The sequence below is a fragment of the Vombatus ursinus genome, unplaced genomic scaffold, assembly GCF_900497805.2.
Source record: "Vombatus ursinus unplaced genomic scaffold, bare-nosed wombat genome assembly UNPS02014812.1, whole genome shotgun sequence".
NCBI lineage: Eukaryota > Metazoa > Chordata > Mammalia > Diprotodontia > Vombatidae > Vombatus > Vombatus ursinus.
The window spans coordinates 62,481,264-62,500,744 of NW_020954590.1; the positions used below are offsets into that span (position 1 = coordinate 62,481,264).

Below are 19,481 nucleotides of genomic sequence, written 5' to 3' on the forward strand. Positions count from 1 at the left end.
TTCTGCATGCTTATTTTAACAAATCAACCCTTTGTAAGTAGTACTGTTTTTAATACTCATTGCTGAATAATCAATCCATACCTCCAATAATGGCATTTCTTCAGTAATAATGGGATCTAAACGGCGATCAGGACCATACTTAATAGATGTTTTCTCTTCTTTTGTGTTATTAAGTCGAGGACCTTGAATTTCTAAATCCTGTCGTCCTCTTACTGACATTATGTTAGAAGGATGTTTTCCTGGAAAAAAAAAATCAACACTGAAATCAAAGAGTATAGATTAGTTGGCATTCATTTAGCATGTCTTATTTTTAAGTCTACTATTACCAATAATAGTATGCTGCTTAATTATTTGTCTTATATCCCTTCATGGGGATTAGGAGGGAGAACGAGAGAGAACTATTCTATGAAACAGTTGAATACAGTCAATGTGTTGGTTAGTTTTGTAAACTGTATTTTCTCTTTATTTTAATCTGTTACAAGGAAAGGGGAAGGGAAATATGTACAAAACAAATATGAAACAAAGGCAAAGGACATCAAAGAAAACACATTTTAATGATTATTTATTTCACTACGGCTCTGCAATTACTTTGGATTACTGATAACTATGGAGCTACAAGGGACATCAGCAGTCATATAGTCTGATTGCCCTCATTTTACAGATGAGAAAACTGAGGCCCAGAAATTAAATTACCAGCATAAATCTATGTAAGTATCAGAGCAGGAATTTGAACTCAGATCCTTGACTCCATATAGCTTGTAACTAGAAGTCCTCTGACAATCACATATTTAAATCATACTTAAGGGGGAGAAAGTATCTTTCTAGAGCATGATGTTAATATGCAGTATATACAGTAATATAGTAATGTGTATATATTTTTTCTGCTTCAGTCAGCCTTTAAGTATATCCTTATTGTGTAGAAGGTTTCAAAAGAAGAGGTAAAGTAGTGAGTTTCAGATTCCCTGGAAGTAAAACCTTCGATCAAAAAATTATGAAATCACACTTGAAATAAACACTCAGATGATACCTCCTAAAATCAAATATAAATACATGAAACTGTGAAAAGATGGCAGCATATAATAGGACCTAGAGGAGTTCAGAATCCCCATTCACACAGCAGTAAAGCACTAAAAGTACCCTAGGAGGGACAATGGTAAAGAAAAGCAAAGAAAAATACATATAAGGTCTTCCATACAGTCCAAGATTGCACACACACACACACACACACACACACACACACACACACACACACACTCTCTTCCAAAATCCTATGGAAGATCTGAACAAAAACAAGCCAGGTTAGGTGGAAGGCAAATATCTTAGGGACCCAGAGCATTTATATATAACTTGAAGGTTTGTAAAATGCTTTATATGTTATCTCATTTGTTCCTCAGAACAACCTAGTGAGACAGGTTCTATTATCCCTATTCTACAAATGAGGAAATAGAGAGAGAGAGGTCAAGTAACTTGCCCAGGTGCTAAGGCACAGAAATTAGTGTTAGAAGAAGAATACCCACAGTGAGATGAAATTACATCACTTGAAATACTAAAGAACAATCACGTCTAGAACTATTTCCTCCTTTATACTGAATGTTTTATTTTTGTTAAAAAAAAGTAAACCATGTATAGATAGTGTTTTAAATCTCAATCAGAATCAACTGAATTTGACAACAATGGAAATGCTCAATAAGATCTAGTAGAATTTACCTGTAGTAGACCATGTAAAAGAAAAGGAGGTAAAATAAAGATAAATGAGAGTTCTAAAAAGAGATGAAATAAGCCTAAGAAGGGAAAATATAAAAAAAGAGATGATGTGTATTTAAAAAAAATAAAAATTAAGGTTGGAATATACTAAAGGGTTGGAATTTACTAAAACTCAATTTGTCTTTTTCATGTATTTGAATAAATGTCTTTATCTGAATATGAATGGAAAATATGTAGGGCATACCTAAATTCTATGAGATGAGCCATGTTTACTTGATTATTTTCATTAGGATAACGTTTTATTACCTGTATGACATCCAGGAATACAGCCAATACCATCTAGCCCCACTGAACTCTGAATAGTGCCGAGATTATAAACAACTCCCAGAATATGAAGTTCCCCTATATGATGGGGAAAGAGCTTTAGCCTTGCCTGTGGAGATATGTCAAGTTATTATTATTGTTTATTCTTATAATTTCTTAGTTAAAATTATCAAATAAATATATAATCATGCTGCAAAAAATACAAAGCTGGACAGCTTAATTTTGGGGAGAGTAGGAAGGAAAACAAACTCTAAGACCAAATAATTTTTACTATAGAAAAGCATAATTTTTAGTGGCTTAATAATAATTTTCTGCAATTTCATTCTGCAATTCATTTTTGCTTTTCATTCAAGACAAAAAGTACATCTTCTTCAACCATAATCAGATACAGACATGAAAATATATTCACACAAGAAAAAAATCCAAAATTCCCTTTACTTGGATAATTTTGAAATTATCAAACAAAAATATCACAAACTTGTTCTCTTGAGCAATTCTGGTTCTACTATAAGACAGAATTCTTTTTTTCTATCTCCAGAGTTTCAGTTTTAATATATTACTAGCTATCCAATGAGGAATTATAGTGATAAGCAAGGTATAAATAAGGAAAACATAATATAGCATAAAAATTAGCCATCCAAAATAAACTAGTTTGTTCAGATTGTTTTTGTATACAGTATTACTTCAGTAAGACACAAAATGTAAAATGTTAGAAAATGTGACAAATATTTACCACTTTTATTTCCTCACTATTAATTAAGAATTCTGATATAACTTCAGTTCCAATCATTTCATGTCCACAGGTAACCTGAAAAACAACCATAATATTTATTTTTTAATGATATTTTATTCTTCCCAATTGTATGTAAAAACAATTTTTAACATTAATTTTTAAAAAAAATTTGAGTTACAAATTCTCTCTGTTTTCTCCCCAAAATGGTAAGCAATTTGACATAGTTATACATATGTGATCATGCAGAACATATTTCCTTATTAGTCATGTTGTGAAAGAAAACAGACCTCTCCCCCCCCAAAAAAAGTGAAAAATAGTATGCTTCAATCTGCATTCTGACTCCCTAAGTTCATTCCCTGGAGGTGGATAGTGTTTTTCATCTTAAGTCCTTCAGATTTCTCTTGGATCTTTGCATTGTTGAGAATACCTATGTCACTCACAGTTGATCATCATATAATATTGCTGTTATTGTGTACAATGTTTTCCTAATTCTGCTCACTTTCCTTTGCATCACTTCATGTAAGTGTTTCCAAGCTTTTCTGAAATCATCCTGCTTGTCATTTCTTATAGCACAATAGTACTTAATCACAATTATATACCACAACTTGTTCAGCCATTCCCCAATTGATGGGCCATCTCTTCAATTTCCAATTCTTTGCCACCACAAAAACAGCTGATATAAATATGTTTGTACAAATAGGTCCTCTCCTTCTCCACTCCCCCTCCACCTTTTTTTAAATCTCTTTGGAAAACAGTGGTATTGCTGGGTCAAAGGGTATGCAGAGTTTTATAGCATTTTGGGCATAGTTCCAAACTGCTCCCCAGAACAACCACCACAATGTTTAATAGAAACATTCTAATGAAACAAAATATCACAGGTATGAAAGGCTTTTGTCAAAGTAGCTTACATTAGGACATTGACACTGTAGAACCTGACTTCTGACCCTCTCAGAATGTGGTCAGTATATGACAGAATGCTAATTTCCTTAATAACATGAGTGAAAGAACAGAGGCCACTGTAGGAAAAATGTTTAGCATGCAGTGGAAAAGTTGAAGAAATATAAGAAAACATGGAAATATATAATTATAATCTATTACTAGTGGTATTTCATGACTAAAGAAAACTCTATTATGGAATGTTTCAAGGACTTACTATATGGCTTCATTTAATCAGTCAACATTAGAGATGACTCACACATGTCTTAAACATCCAAAACCAAACTCATTAACTTTCCCCAAAAAACTTCTCCTCTTCCAAACTTCCCTATTATTATTAAGGTACTACCATCTTCCCAGTCACCCAGGTCTCCAACGTAGGTGTCAACCTTAATTCTTCACACTCAATCACCCTGTATCTAATAAGCTGCTAAAGACTATCAATTCTGCCTTTGGAACATCTCTCATATACACCCCCTACTTTTCTCTGACTCTTATACCAACATAGGGCAGACCTTCTTCACTTCATACCTACACTATTGCAATAGTCAGCTGGTTGATCTCTTCCCACTCTAGTCCACCCTCCACTCAGCTGTCAAAGTAATCTTTAAAGCACAAGTCTGTTCATGTCTCTCTCTCCTCTTAACTCTCTCCCCCACCTCAATTCAATAAACTCTAGGAGATCTCAGATCAAACATAAAATCCTTTTGGAGGATTATAAAGCACTTCATAACCCGGTCCCTTGTACCTTCCCAGTTTTATGATTTATACTTCCCCAACCACCCTGCCCCCACTCCTGCCACCATGCATTCAAAGACACAGTGATTGCTGACCTTCTTGCTGTTTCTTGACCAAGACACTCCAACTCTCACCTCAGCTTTTTCAGTGGATATCCCCTATGTCTGGAACAGTCACCCTCCTCATCATTGCTTACTAGCCTCCTAGTAGCCTTCCCTCAAATCCTAGCTAAAATCCCATCTTCTACAGGAAGCCATTACCAATCCCCCTTATTGTCAGGGATTTAAATCTTGTCTGTACATAGTGGTTTACATAGGATCTCTCCAATTAGACAGTAAGCATTCTGAGAGCAGGGACTGCCTTTTACCTTTCTTTATATTCCCAATGCTTAGTATAGTACCTGATGCTTAATAAATGCTAATTAAGAGTTTCACATAAATCAATAATCCAACTAAATTAAATTCATCTTTTAAAAACACCAATATTTTTATTTCAACTATTTTTATAGAACATTTTCAAAGTCTTTAGCAACTTATTGACCTTTTTAAGGAATTATACTAAAAATAATTCAACTTTTTCTTGAACACTGGCAGCATTGCAAAAGTGGAATACTTTTCTGATTGAAACTAATTTGTCCTACTACATTAATTTAACATATCTAGATTTGGAATGGAGAATAATTTTCCATGAAAGACTGGTTAACAGCAGGAAGAATTTAAGTAAACCATTTAGATCAGAATGATTAGTCACTGCAACAATATCTTCCTCAAAAATATATTTTAAGCATAGCTAGGTGGCACAATGGATATAGTACTGGACCTGGAGTCAGGAAGACTTATCTGTTTAAATCTGGCCTCAGACACTTACTAGCTATGTAACCCTGGGTATGTCACTTAATCCTGTTTGCCTCAGTTTCTCGTCTATAAAATAAGCAGGAGAAGGATATGGCAAACCATTTCCATATCTTTGCCAAGAAAATCGCAAATGGGATCACGAGGAGTCAGACACAACTGAAAAACAACTCAACAACAACTTATTTTAAGGACTCCCTTAAGAATAAATATGTACCATTCAATGAGAAGTCCAAAGTTTGAATATTACTAGACGATCTACTAAATTATAATTGTGGAAACGTTCACTACAAATACCTTTTAATAACTTACTAGTTCTTTTGTTTCTTCATTATCCTTTGAATTTGAACCTTTAGGTTGGAATTTCCAAAGCAAAGATAATTCCGTCAACAAAAGTGGAACCTTCAACGGGTTTCTAAAAGCCACTTCCACAGTTATTGGTTCTATTAAAGAAAAGCCAACACTGAAGAACATTTTATAAACAGTGAATAGTTTACCAGTTCAGGTCTGGTTTGGTTTAATTCTTCACCATTAAAATAAATAATTAAAAAAATAACTAATTAAAATAATAAAATAAATAATTAAAATAAAAAATAAATAATTAAAAAAATGATCTGGCCCTCAAAACTGCTAGTTTCCTAATCCCATATATGAAAAAAACCACTTGTCAACTTTAGGTTAAAAAAAAAAAAAGAATGCAAAATTCAAATATATCACCTTCTACAACTGCAAGTGGAAATCTTGAATTATCTGTATAGCTGTTCAAACAGTATTGTGTTGGATGGAAATTTGATGGAATTATTCCTTTGTTAATTACAGCTACAACTTGCTCTTCAAGTTCCCTCCACTGCTGAGAAGATTCAGAATCATATTCCTGATCAAGACTTATATGAGTAGCTGCTTGCTTTTCACCTAAAAAAAAAAAAGACCCCCAAGTGAGCATATGAACATGACTACTCAAAAGAAATGAATGTTGACTGATGCTGATGTGATTTTGTTTTTAAAAACTTTTAATCACTTTATGAAATTTTTATTTATTATGAAAATTATTATGTCTGTGCAAGAAATGTCTGTGCAAGAAAACTAGGGACAATCCAAGAAAAGCTGAGATTTGGTTCAAAGTGTTTATATTTGAGTTATATCTAAGATACAATATAGTTAAAAATAATAATTTCACTTACCTTCTGCTGGTCTTCTGTCATGGCCAAAGAAAACCCGTGTTGCCAAGCTGTTAATATACGGTAAAGGAAGCTGTGGTAAAGGGCCATCTGGAGACAACTGACTTACATTCTAGAAGAGGAAAAAATTTTAAAAGGGGAAAAGAACAACTTTTAAAAAAAATATGTTCACTCATTACTATCTTGAAAATACTAAAGAAAATAAAATACGTATTAAACAGGGATATTAAGATACTTCTACCACTCAGATCCTACACTAAGCCTCATTGTGTGAAAGTGATAACACTGGGTTCTTAATATGAACCAAATGTAATTTCTAGCAGGTCCTTACCGAGCTGGAAAGACTTTGACTGCAGGTCAAAAAAAAGGTTGTATGATCTGAAGGTTACCGTTTCTAAGTTCAATTTGGCTCATAATCAGAAAGCTGCTTACCAGATAATGAGTTTTTTGGGCAACATCACACCTTAAACTAAAATATGGAGAAGATTCAATCTGCATCAATCAAAGGAGTACCCGTATCAATGAAATCATAGACAGTTTAAATATTATTAATTAATTAAATATAATTATAATTCTAATATAAAATATAATTAAATATAATTAAACTATATAATAACTTCAGAAACTATCAACTTAGGCATGACAATAAATTATAACTTTCCTATCAATAAACCTCAGCAACATTGTTGCCCTTTCTACAAGCTTTTCTGAGTTATTCCACAACTCATCACAAGGCAGAGGGTAAGGAGAAACACTAATGGTTACATCCTTCTACTAACATGTACCCTCCCTTGCTTTTGTGCAATAGTAGTATCAAGGGAAGAAAGGAGAGAAGAAAGAAGGAAAGGTAGATAGCTCAAGAGCAAGGTAGAAGTTGTGATGGTTAGCCATGACCATCAGAAAACCCATTCAGGAAGCTTGCATTTTGCTGGCACAAGAATGTCCCAGAAATATTCAAAGATACTGAGCTACTTAAAATAGGGGCAGTCCAACCCACACTCATGTTTAGCGCAGTTCCTTTTCCATATGTGTGAAGTAAAAGGTTAAATGATTAAGAAATACCCCTGTGGAAAAAGCACACTTATTTTCCTCCTTTTACTTAAAACTCAACCTTATAAATGGTTACAGAGGGCTTTTTATTTGGATATATTATTAAAATTGGTTTCAACTTATATCGAAGTATCAACACTCTTTTAACACCTACTATAAGGAAATACTCACCTTGTAAACGTAAAGATATTCTCTGAGGAAGGCTCCTTGCTGAGCAGCAGGTTGTTTGCTCTCATTGATCAAAATGTGTTTAAAGGCAGACACTGCATTGTCGAGCTGTCGAAGTGTAAATGATTGACGACCAATAGTGAAATTAATGTGATCCTCTGCAAGAGACCAGCCTTTCCCTTTGTAAACTTGCATGGCTTGGCAATAACAACGTAAAGCATGTTTTTTCTGAAAGAAAATTTCATTAATTTTTACGAGTGTAATATCTTTTTCTAAGTTTTTCTTAAACTGAAATAGATTTAAATTTTAAAATCAATAGTGTAAAATATATAAAATCAAAGCAATGTTAGGCTAGAAAAGGATCTTAGAGATACTGACCCTATGTCACATGGTTAATGGCAGAACCAGGGCCTGAATCCAGGTCCTACAATTTTTTTTTTTTAAAGGCAGCTAGTAAGTGTCAAGTGTTTGGTCTGAGGCCACATTTGAATTCAGGTCCTCCTGACTTTAGGGCCAGTGCTCTATCCACTGCGCCACCTAGCTGCCCCATAGGTCCTACAATTTTAAATGCAATGTTCTTTCCATTATGTTACCTTTCATTACAATATTTATATATAAAGAGCAAAAAAAGTACCAGTTAACCAATGATGAGAAAAAAATTAGCATTAAGATAATCTACAATAAAGGCATTCAAATATTGTTATCCAATCTACAGATTCTTGTTCCTCGGAATATTTACTAATTAAGATTTACTACAATAATTCATAAGTTTTTCTCTCTAGCTCTCCCAAACAAAAAGATTTTCCCTAATTGCATTCAATAACAATTCTATTTTTTTAATCCAAAAAATTTATAAAATTCAACACAGGAATTACATACAAACCTTTTTAGGTAAAACAGGATAAGCCCATTTCCAATACAGTATAGTAAAAAGAAGATCAGATGTAGACACAAAGGATCTGGTTAGAATCTCAGACCTGAAACTTAATCCTTGTGTGATCTTGTAAAAGGCATGTAGCCTTTCTGGGTCTCAGTTTCTGTATCTGTAAAATGAGGGGGTTGAAGTAAATGGCCTCTAAGGTTCCTTCCAACCCTGAATCTATGATATTTTTATAAAACCTAATAAGACCTTGGAAAACTTATCTATTCTAACTCTTCTAATTTATAACCTAAACTTTTGTTGCCTTGGTGATAATTTTTATTATTTTAACAGAACTTGTTCAGATCTTCTTTAATTTTATAGGAGAAAGAAGACAGTGGGGCATAAATATGCTTACAGAAATATTTTATTAGACTTAAATAAAAGAGAGGAATACTTATTAGTGAGTGGAAAATAACACAGCTATATAAACAAAATATCATTAGAATTATGGTCACTTATTTTAAATAAATATCAAAATTAATATGGTTATAGTAATCTATCACTATGTTGCTATATGTTGCTGAAGACATAAAAACCATCTCAGTAATGAAATGCACTACCCAACATAAGTACGTTAAGGATATGAGACCATCTGATTTTATATTTTACAACTATAGTTTTAAAGCTTATTTAAAAACTATCATTGGATATACATGCTAAGAATAGAGCAATCCTCAGGAGACCTGCATCTTTAAATTAGGAGGACCTGCTTGTCCCTCTACCAAGTTATGCAGTCACAGCCTCCTCAGAGTACAGTAATCCTGAAGAGGGGCAGCCTTGAAGTCTGACAAATGAGAGCATTTCACTCCACAGGATAAGCCTATAATCTGAACAACAGCCAATTAATCTTAGCAGCTAGGTGGGACAGTTAATAGATTGCTGGCCTCTGACACATACAAGCTATGTGACTCTGAGGAAAGTCACTTAGCATCTGTTTGCTTCAGTTTCCTCAAGTGAACTATGGGTACAATAACAGTACCTATCTCATAGGGTCACATGATATATTTGGAAAATGCTTAACATGGTGTCTGGCACATAGTAGGCATTATATAAATGCTTATAATAGAGAGAATAATAACTATAGCCTTGACCTAGAAGGTTTATTGTAAGGATAAAATGACATAATGTATGCAAATTGCTTTGCAAACCATAAAGTGCTCTACAGATGTCAGTTAATGTGATCTTCTACAAGAAACCAGCCTTCCCTTTTTAAACTTGCATGGCTTGGTAATAGCAATGCAAAGCATGCTTTTTCAGAAAGAAGATTTCCTGAATTTTTTACATATTTAATATCTTTTTCTAATGCTGTTTCCTAATTGTGTCTGGAATGACCTCTGATGTGTACTGGCAAAATAAAACAGAAGGTTACTACTACTTGAATGATTAAAAATCAAGAGTCCAGTATATCAATACAATTGCAAATTTACTATGATATAAGACCAAAGCTATAATTCATTTTTTCTCTCAGAAAAAAATGAACTCTAATATTAAGTTACACTTCATATACTGCATGACTCAAATTGTTTTTGAGAAAATATATATAATATGAACGGTTGATTAATAATTAACTGCCATTTATAGTGCACTTTAGTTTATAAAACACTTTAGATATTCAACCATCATAGAGCCCTGTGAGCTAGGGAGTTAGATATTACCATCTCCATTTTACAAGTGAGGAAAAAGTTTTAGAATGGTTAAGCAACTTGCCTATAGCCACATAGATACCAAGTGTCAGAGGCAGAATTTGAACCAAGATATTCCTGATTCCAAAACTAGTACACTGTGACACAGCTTCTCACAGAATCACAGAAGGAGAGTGAGAAAGGGACCTCAGCAGACATAGTCCAAGCCATACATAAAAGTAATCCCCACTATAACATATCAAAAAGTAGTTGTATAGTCTCCAATTCCTAACCTCAGCAGAGGTGAGCCAACTTCTTTTGTCAATATAAGATCTGTCATTCAATTCAATAAACCTTCTTCACTGCATAAAGCATGTGGGTGCTAAAGAAGATACAAAGTTTTGATAAAGCATGGTCCTTGACATCCGAAGGATAGAAAGGGATGGGCTACACACACAGACAATGAAATTACACATAAATTATACATGGTGCATTAAAATGGTACAAAACTGATCAGTAAAGGCTATTTTTTTCTTTTCTTTTTTTTTTAGGCAATTGAGGTTAAGTGACTTGCCCAGAGTCACACAGTTAGTAAGTGTCACGTGTTTGGTATGAGGCCAGATTTGAAATGAGGTCCTCCTGACTTCAGGGGCGGTGCTCTATCCACTACGCTACCTAGCTGCCCCAGTAAAGGCTATTTTAGAGTTCATTTGTTCTTTATATCCACCAACCAGGATACTGATTTTGTAAAAGTTGATTTTCAAAAGAAAAAGTTAGGTTATATTAAATCTCATGCTTATGAAATGGTGTAAGAGACAGCTGCCTCATCCCCACCCCACCCCCCCCAAAAAGTACTAGTAAATTATTACTATTAATACTCGGATTACAAAGGAAATTCTTTTTAAGGTTCCATTTCTATACCTCCACAGAAGTCCTACTCCAATGCCTGACTATGGTGTGGAAGCTGAACCTCAGTACTCAAAGACAGGCTATATATGCTAGGAGGGTATATGATGGCAGGTTCTACATTATGCAGATAAGTATTCAAGTTCTGTCCTAGCAAAAGACTGTTTGTTATTCAAAGACCAGACTATCAACATATGCAAAGGCATATAGCCAATACTTAGCCATTAGGTAATGAATTCTTTGGCCACGAAGACTACTAAAACAATGAAAAATAAAATATAACCCTCAATCTTATTCAGCCCCTTTCTACTTCCCACAGTCATGATAACAAAGGGGGGCAAAGAATGCTACAAGTCACAAAGTTTATAGAAAGTTTATAAACATTAACTTAACGGTGAATATTCTAAATAAGAGAACTCAGTCCAATGACAAATAAGGTTAATTCATTACTGAGAGAACTTTATTACATTAATATTGACATCTTGCTATAAATAAAAACTAAAGACAAAGAAGTTGCAGCCATATGAAAGTATGGCTCCCAGTTTTTCTTCAGAGAGGTAAATAAAAGAAGTGGTATAAATAGTATCATTGTGAGCACAAACTCACTAAGGAACATTATTTCATGAGACATTTAGTGAACTAACATCTGTTGTAAGGGTTTAAAAGTACAGAAATTCTTACCTTCGTACTCACTGAATTCAATACCAAGACTAATAAAAGAACTATTTGAAATTATGGCTCAAGAATAAGAAGTAAAAGAGACCAAATGCTTATAGATAGCTTAAAGAAATACTTCCAAGAACTGTGGATTCTTTTCTGACCAATATTTGCTTGAACAGAGGCATAATGCCAGTTACCTCATACTGGGGTACTCCAACAAAAACCTGAAATGCATACTAGTCCAAATAATGACCAATAAATTCAATGAGAGACTTGAATAAGTGACTTTTTAAAGCCCAGCCAATAACCCACGGAAAATAAGAAAGGGAGCCAATAGGAATGCCAAGGTCAATGTGGGCAAAAAAGCCTATAACCTTGCTATCATGACCAGAGATAAGCCAGAGATACTTGTAGCCTGCAGGGCTCTCTGTCCAGAGGCTACAGGAGTGGAGTCCCCCCAAAAATTCCATGGAAGGTTGCATATTCATAGCTAGACCCTTGGAAGTTTTGGGGAACAGTGATGATCTTTGTGGGCATGGCAGCAACCAGTGTGAGCATGGTTTGGATTAGGCTAGCCCAGAACTCCAAGATTACTAGCAACCTATTTTGAGATGCCATTGATGAAAGACCCTGAAGATCCAGCACTCTGAACCTCAAAGATATGGGTGGGCTTAACCCCAGGAGAAGGTCAGTACAGGAATCCAGAAACTCAGGATGAGAACAAGCAGGGCCAACTACTCTCATCCAAAAGCATAGCAGGGGGTATAGCCTGACCCTGACATAAAGTCCCAATTCAGGAGCTAAATCTGCAGAGATGAGTAAAGCATCAGTCTAGTATCAAAAATTATTACAAATCTAGAAATCCCCCAAAAAGGAGAAAAATTCTACTACAACTGCAAATACTCAAAGAATTGAAAGGAAAATAGTTTAGAAGAGAAAGTGGTAAATCTTACCGAAGTAACAGACTTCCTTGAACTTAGAATAAACCAAAGAGGAATCAATGACTTCATACAGACAATAAGAAATATTAGAAAAAAATTCAAAAGACTGAAAAAATAGAAGGAAATGTCAGATAGATACCTGATGTTAAATGGACTGGAAAACATGTCAGGTAGATATAATTAAGTCGCACTACACCCCAAGAAAATTTAAAAAATGACCATCACAGTATATTTCAGGAAGTCAAAGAAAAATTGCCTGTAAAAGCAAAGGGCTATGTGAAGCCAGAATCTACCAATCACTTCCTGAAAGGAACCCCAAAAAGGAAAATCCCAGTAATATCAGCCAAAATCCAGAGCTACCATGTGAAAGAAAAATCCTGCAATCACTCAGAAAGAAGCCATTAAAGTACCAAACGTCAGAATCACACAAGACCAAAAATTATAGGCAAAGTTATAGGCTTATGACCAAGAATAATTTACCCTACAAAGCTAAGCACAGTCCTATAGGGTGGGGTGAGGGAAGAAAGATGACCATATGAGGATTTGATGCTAATATTCTAATAGGGAATGAAGTGTTTTCAAAGGGTACTAAGAAAAACTAAGGAGCTAAGGGTAGACTGGTTCCATTCTAAGGGTTTGAAAAGGGAAAACAAAAGGAATAACAAAAGAAATGCACTAGTATAGAAAAAATGAAGGGATGGAATTTGCTATTTCTTATAACTAGGGAAAAGTATGAGAAGAATATAAAAATGGAGAGAAAGGGATTAAGGGAAGTGAACATCATTGAACCTTATTTTTTTTAATTAAATTTTATTTTATTTTTAAACAAAAATTATCCTTCTCTTTCTTCCTCTTTCTTTTCCCTGTCCCCAATGAGAAAAGAAAAAAGAAAAGGAGAGAAAAGACAAAATTCTTTAAGAAACATGCATAGATAGTTCAAGCAAAACAATTTTCACACCAGCTAGGTCTAAAAATTACACTCAATCTGTATTCTCTGTCTATCACATCTTGTCAGGAATCTGGCAGTTATGTTTCATCATGAGTCCTCAGGAATTGCAGTTGATTATTGTGGTGATCAGAGTCCACAAGTTTTCTTTTCTTTTCTTTCTATTTTAAATATTTTGGCATAAAGATGGCTGAGAAAGAGTGTGGTGGGTCTGAGTCCAAGCTAGAAACGTTGAGTTCCAGGTTAGAGACAGAGCCTGGAGCACAGGAGGAGTATGGCAACATAAAAATATCCAAGAAATTGTATGGTGGCTCTGGGTTTGGGTTAGAAATGGTAAACATTCACCCATCAGAATGATGGGATTCCAGATAGAAGCTTAAGTTTTGGGCTAGAGGATAGAGAAGAGGAGCACTGAAATTTGAAAATGGCCAGAAGTAGCATGGTGCACCTGGGCCCAAGCTAGATCTTTAAAAGATATCAAAAACTACCAAACCATATTTCTAATTTTTCAACTCTATAAAACATTTATGAGAATGATCCACCCAGGCATTCTATCCTTGACAGAAATATGAAAAGAAAAGAGAATCTTTAGGCAGATGATTTTCCATAGCTGATTACACCTTCAAATTTACAAAACTGAAAAAGTTGAAGAGCATAAAAGAGCTATTGTTTTTGGATGGTTGGGATAAAAAAAAAGGGTTTCAATTTAGCAGAGTATTAAAGGTTCTCCCACAAGTTTCCTTCCACACATATTTCAAGATCATAAAAGATTCCCTGGTAGATTAGAATTAAAGAGTTCTAAATTTCCATTTCAAAGGCACTTAAAAGAAGCAAACAAATGCTCCTTAAAAGGTGTTGAACAACCTAGAGGATGCTTCAGGGATGACCTATAGGGGTCTTAATGGAAAACAGATTGCCTTTAGATGATGACATCCTCCAGATACTTCTGCTTACAGATAATATCGTGCTGATTTTATCAGGTGCCAAAAGAATGTAACAGCATAGGACCACTTAAAAAAAAAAAAAGATTAGCCTAGCAATCCACACAAAAGAACTAAGTGAATAAAGACATATTTATGATTATAACATGAAACTGAATGATCAAATATTAGTTAGTCCATTAGTATAAATATCCTAAAAAGGCATTGAAAATGGACAATGAGCTGAGAACCGAACTGAAAAGGAGCAAGTAGACTGGGTTCCATTTGGGAGGTTGTACACAAGAGCTTTCATTAATTCCAGTTGTTTCTTGACACAAAAACTCATCTTTTAATCTCCAAATCCCCTATTAACGCTATTAAGACTGTGAATCACAGAACACCATGAACCATAAAGACCTAAAATGGCAGGTGATACAAAGGGCAATGGAGATAATATGGTAGATAAGTAGGCAATGAGGACTTATTTGCAAGAAGTGATATAAAAGACATAAACAAAATATGACTGGAAAAGAGAGAACAGTCATATAGCAAAAGCAAAGGATAACAAATGGATGGCCCAAGCCTTACACTAATACCATGATATAGTAAAAGACTTTCAACACAGGAAAGTCATCTATAAAGGAATTCTCTGAAGTTACTAGGGACTGAAAATTTTGGAAATGAGTTTAATTCTTCAGAGTATATGAGTTTTGTGAGCTCCAAACCATTACCTCATTTGCCACTTGGTAAATAATACAATTGCACTATGGTTCACATCCATATTAACTGAGATTAAAAATTCAAACCTAATATTGATATGAGAGGTACATAATCATTTGAGGTCCTTATAAAGTTGTAAATGCCAAAAGGAAAAAAACATTTTTCTCCCAGTTCTGTCACCATTCCTTAATCCACACAATATCTCTAAAGTGTTAGATCATTTTTTCTATATTTCCCAATAATGAGACCATGCATAAATGACATAACTTCCCTGAGCCTCAGTCTCCACATCTGTAAAAATCTCATCCAATAATCATTTACTACATGCTTATTATGTGCAAGGCACTTTGGAAAAAGAAAACAAAATAGTCAATCAAGGAGCTTTTAGTATAATAGGGGCATAAAATGTTAACCGAAAGTAAAATCATGATAATTTGAGTAGGAAAAGGAGGATGAAAAACTAGAAAGAATCTTGAAAGGCTTTCCTTAGGAAGTAAGCTATGAGCAAAACCAAGATCTAAGCCAAAGATTCCAAAAAGTAGAAGGAATGAAACATCAATCAATAAGCACATATTAAGCACCTATTACGCATAAAGGACTATGCTAATTGCTAGGAATATGAGACAGAAATGGAATAGTCCTTGGTTTGAGGAGTTTGCATTCCAACACGTATTCATATAGGTACAGACAAAATAATATCAATATGAGGAGGGAATGCCTTTCTGATTTGGGGAACAGACTATGCAAAGGCAAGAAAAAGGGAGATGGAAAACTCTGTGTTAGTAAAAGTGAGAAAAGTCATATGGCTAGGACCAAAGAATACATGGAAGAAAGTAATACATAGTAAAACTGCAAAAGTAGGCTAGAGCCAGACTGTAGACTTAAAATTCCAAAGAAAATAAAATTCCAAAGAAAATTGCACAGAGGCAACAGGGAGTCTATTGGAGTTCATTGAGAAGGGAGTCACATGAACAACCTTCTGCTTTAGGAATAACACTGTGGCAGCTGTGTATTAGACAGATTAGCAAGGGGAGAGACCTGAGGCAGAGAGACCAATTAGGAGACAACTGAAGGAGTCCAGGAAAGGATGTATTTCACACACTGAGAATAGTGTGCACAAAAGCATAGAGATGAGAGATGGAAAACACTAAGTGGGTCAATGTAACTGGCATAGAAAGTATATGAAGTGGAGTAATGTGCAATAATCCTGAAAAGTTAAGCAGAAGCCAAGTTCCGATGGGCTTTAAGGCCCAAATTAGAAAGTTTATACTTTATCCTGGAAGCAAAAGGGAGCCACTGAAGGTTTTACAGTAGAGGAATGACATGGTAATCCTTATGCTTTTGGAAGCCTATTCTGTCAGTTTTGTGGGAGACAGTTTAAAGCAAGGAGAAGTAATGAGTATCTACCTCACAAGTTATGAGTCAAATAATGTAACTTACTCAAAGAATTTTCCAAACCTTAGAGTGCTAAGCAAACATCATCAATCATTTAAGGCAATTTCTTTTTTTTGCTTTGTTTTGTTTTTAGGCAATTGGGGTTAAGTGACTTGCCCAGGGTCACACAGCTAGTAAGTGTCAAGTGTTTGGTCTGAGGCTGGATTTGAACTCAGGTCCTCCTGACTTCAGGGCCAGTGCTCTATCCACTGCGCCACCTAGCTGCCCCATTAAGGCAATTTCTTTAAACCTTAAGAAGTAGAATGATTTGTTATAATAGCTTATGTGCAGAAATAGAGACAATGCTTGAAATAACCTAGTCTATCTATATTTTTAAGTAAAGCAAATCCACTTACCTGTCCTGCTTTACTAAACCGATGGCCAGCCAATATCATATGAAAGGCAAATTTTCTAACCATGGGGCTCTTCATGTTTATAAAGCAATGTGCTGCCTGTTCTAACAGAAGAGCACTTCGAAGATCAGAATCCTATTTAATGTTTAAAGAAAAATAAAAATATTAGTGTCATCACAATCTAAAACAAAAAAAAAACTGGTTATAATCAACTTTAAAAAAAAACCAAATACTACATATCAACAGCTAATCTTAGTTAATACCGGGCAGAGATGAAGGGGGAAATCCATCTTGCTTGTGATTTCAGACATATATCTGATGAAATAACTGATCTGATTACTTTTTCATCCAATGATGAATTTTTGAAGAAATCTGAACAGATCATATGATCCATTTTTGCATACAGCAAATAACTACTTTGACTAGAAATTTAGTATAGACAGGTAGACAGTAATATTAAATTTGAAAAGAGGAAGTGAAACTGATAGTTCCACGGTGGTATATTTCTTCTATAACTAGGTTCATCTCCCTTCTACTAAATAAAATTGAAAAATATTACAATGCACTTTTTCTTGGCTATTTGAAAATTTTACTCAGAATTTTCGTTATAATTTTTACATATTTCTTTCTTTCTTTCTTTCTTTTTTTTTTTTTGTGAGGTAATTGGAGTTAAGTGACTTGCCCTGAGTCACACAGCTAGTGAGTGTTGGGTATCTGAGGCCGTATTCAAACTCAGGTCCTCCTGACTTCAGGGCTGGTGCTCTATCCAATGCACCACCTAGCCGCCCCGATTTTTACATTTTTCAAGAAAATCAACCAATGTACTGATTTAAAGGCCAGATGTGACTATTAGATACAAGAAATTTTAGGAGTAAAACCATAAAAGGATTTTACTTTCCTTTGCTGATAGTATAATAGGCAAAGAAACAGTATAACTCAAAATTTATTTGCCCCTTCAACTCACTCTAATATTAATGATATTTCTTTAATAATCACAGAAGTGAATTTAACATCCTTCAAGATTCATTTCATTTTAAACACTTATATATTAGTAATTACTGAGAAAGCACTAAAGGTTGCTGGTTAAGCATCAGCAACTTCTTTCCCAAACTTTTTCTAGGTCTTTAACTATAGGTAAGCTGAACTTATATAATATACCCTTCCAACTGTTCTGCTGCCAACATTTTCGCCCAAGATGTTAAAAACAGAAAAATATCAACTTTAAAGGCACTAAGTTTACATTTTATGCATCTTACACTAATAAGTGTTTAATAGATCAAAGATTAACACCAATTATTTTAACCTGGGTAGGTATATATTTACATACATTGATATCTTAAGGCTTGACAAATCATATATTTTAGGAACAGAAGCCTCTATATTCCCTTAATTTTTTTCTTTCACAAAAGAGAAATGAAATTTGCAAATGAGTACTTTAATGTACTAATATCTCCATCTCCTACAATCAAAATATCTTAAAATGAAGGAGAACACTAAGGTAGCATGTCAAAATGCATACTGAAAATCAACTTAACTAGAATGACTAAATTAGGCAGAATTAATTTTTTCACACTCTAATTTATGCACTTGATTCTGTAGTTCAAATAACCTTTTTAAAAAAGGCATGTAAAAGAAGATACTAAGATAGGATGATTATATACTAGCTGGACAAATCCAAACTATACTAAAAAAATGCAAAAACACTGCATCATACTATTGAACATCATAAATCATAATATTCTTCACAAACATGTTTGGCACAGCAAAACAGATAGAATGCAGGACCTGAAGTCAAGAAGATTTATACTGAAATACTTCCTCGAACACTTAATAGCTTAGTGACTCTGTTCAAGTCACAACTTCCATGTGCTTTAATCAACTCCCTAGGACTTGATCTACTAAGTCACAGATGAGTTGAGATCATAGTTGCTGAAGTACTACACCAGAGGTTCCCTATAGTGACAAAAACACCATAGATCCTTCACATCTTTGTCCCAAGGATTCACTACATTATATACTTATCATGAAATATACTTTGTGTACATAACTTTTTTCCTTGACTTTGAAGATAACAGGTAGTGTAAAACAACAAATTTGGAACATATCCCCTGACTTAAAAAATAACTACAGGTTAAAAACTAAAACCAGAATTTGCCTAGCTTTCTTATTTCTACCAAGGGAACTACCATTCTTTCAATCATCCAGGTTCACAGCAAAGGGATCATCATCCTTGACTTTTCACTCGTGTTCACTCCCCATATCCACTTAGTTTCAAAGTTTTGTTGAGTATATCTCCATAATATCTCTATAATCTATCTTTCTCTCCACTCTCATAAATGTCCTTCAGGCCCTCACCACCTCTTGCCAAAACTATT

The 19,481-nt window shown here is 34.3% G+C and overlaps 1 protein-coding gene across 4 annotated transcripts in view; it reads right to left on the reverse strand.

Annotated features, from left to right (window-relative positions):
• The window catches only part of LOC114053906 (trafficking protein particle complex subunit 8), a 135,806-nt gene that overhangs the window by 54,569 nt on the left and 61,756 nt on the right, over window positions 1-19,481 (reverse strand). For 3 of the 4 annotated variants that reach the window (XM_027877028.1, XM_027877027.1, XM_027877029.1), the window contains 8 exons: window positions 17,110-17,241; window positions 7,686-7,910; window positions 6,468-6,576; window positions 6,004-6,198; window positions 5,599-5,729; window positions 2,762-2,836; window positions 2,011-2,137; window positions 82-239 (listed from right to left, as the gene is read on the reverse strand). In XM_027877028.1, coding sequence (XP_027732829.1) covers window positions 82-239; window positions 2,011-2,137; window positions 2,762-2,836; window positions 5,599-5,729; window positions 6,004-6,198; window positions 6,468-6,576; window positions 7,686-7,910; window positions 17,110-17,241 — 1,152 coding nt within the window. The remainder of the gene's footprint in view (window positions 1-81; window positions 240-2,010; window positions 2,138-2,761; window positions 2,837-5,598; window positions 5,730-6,003; window positions 6,199-6,467; window positions 6,577-7,685; window positions 7,911-17,109; window positions 17,242-19,481) is intronic. The other variant, XM_027877030.1, reaches the window with a different exon arrangement.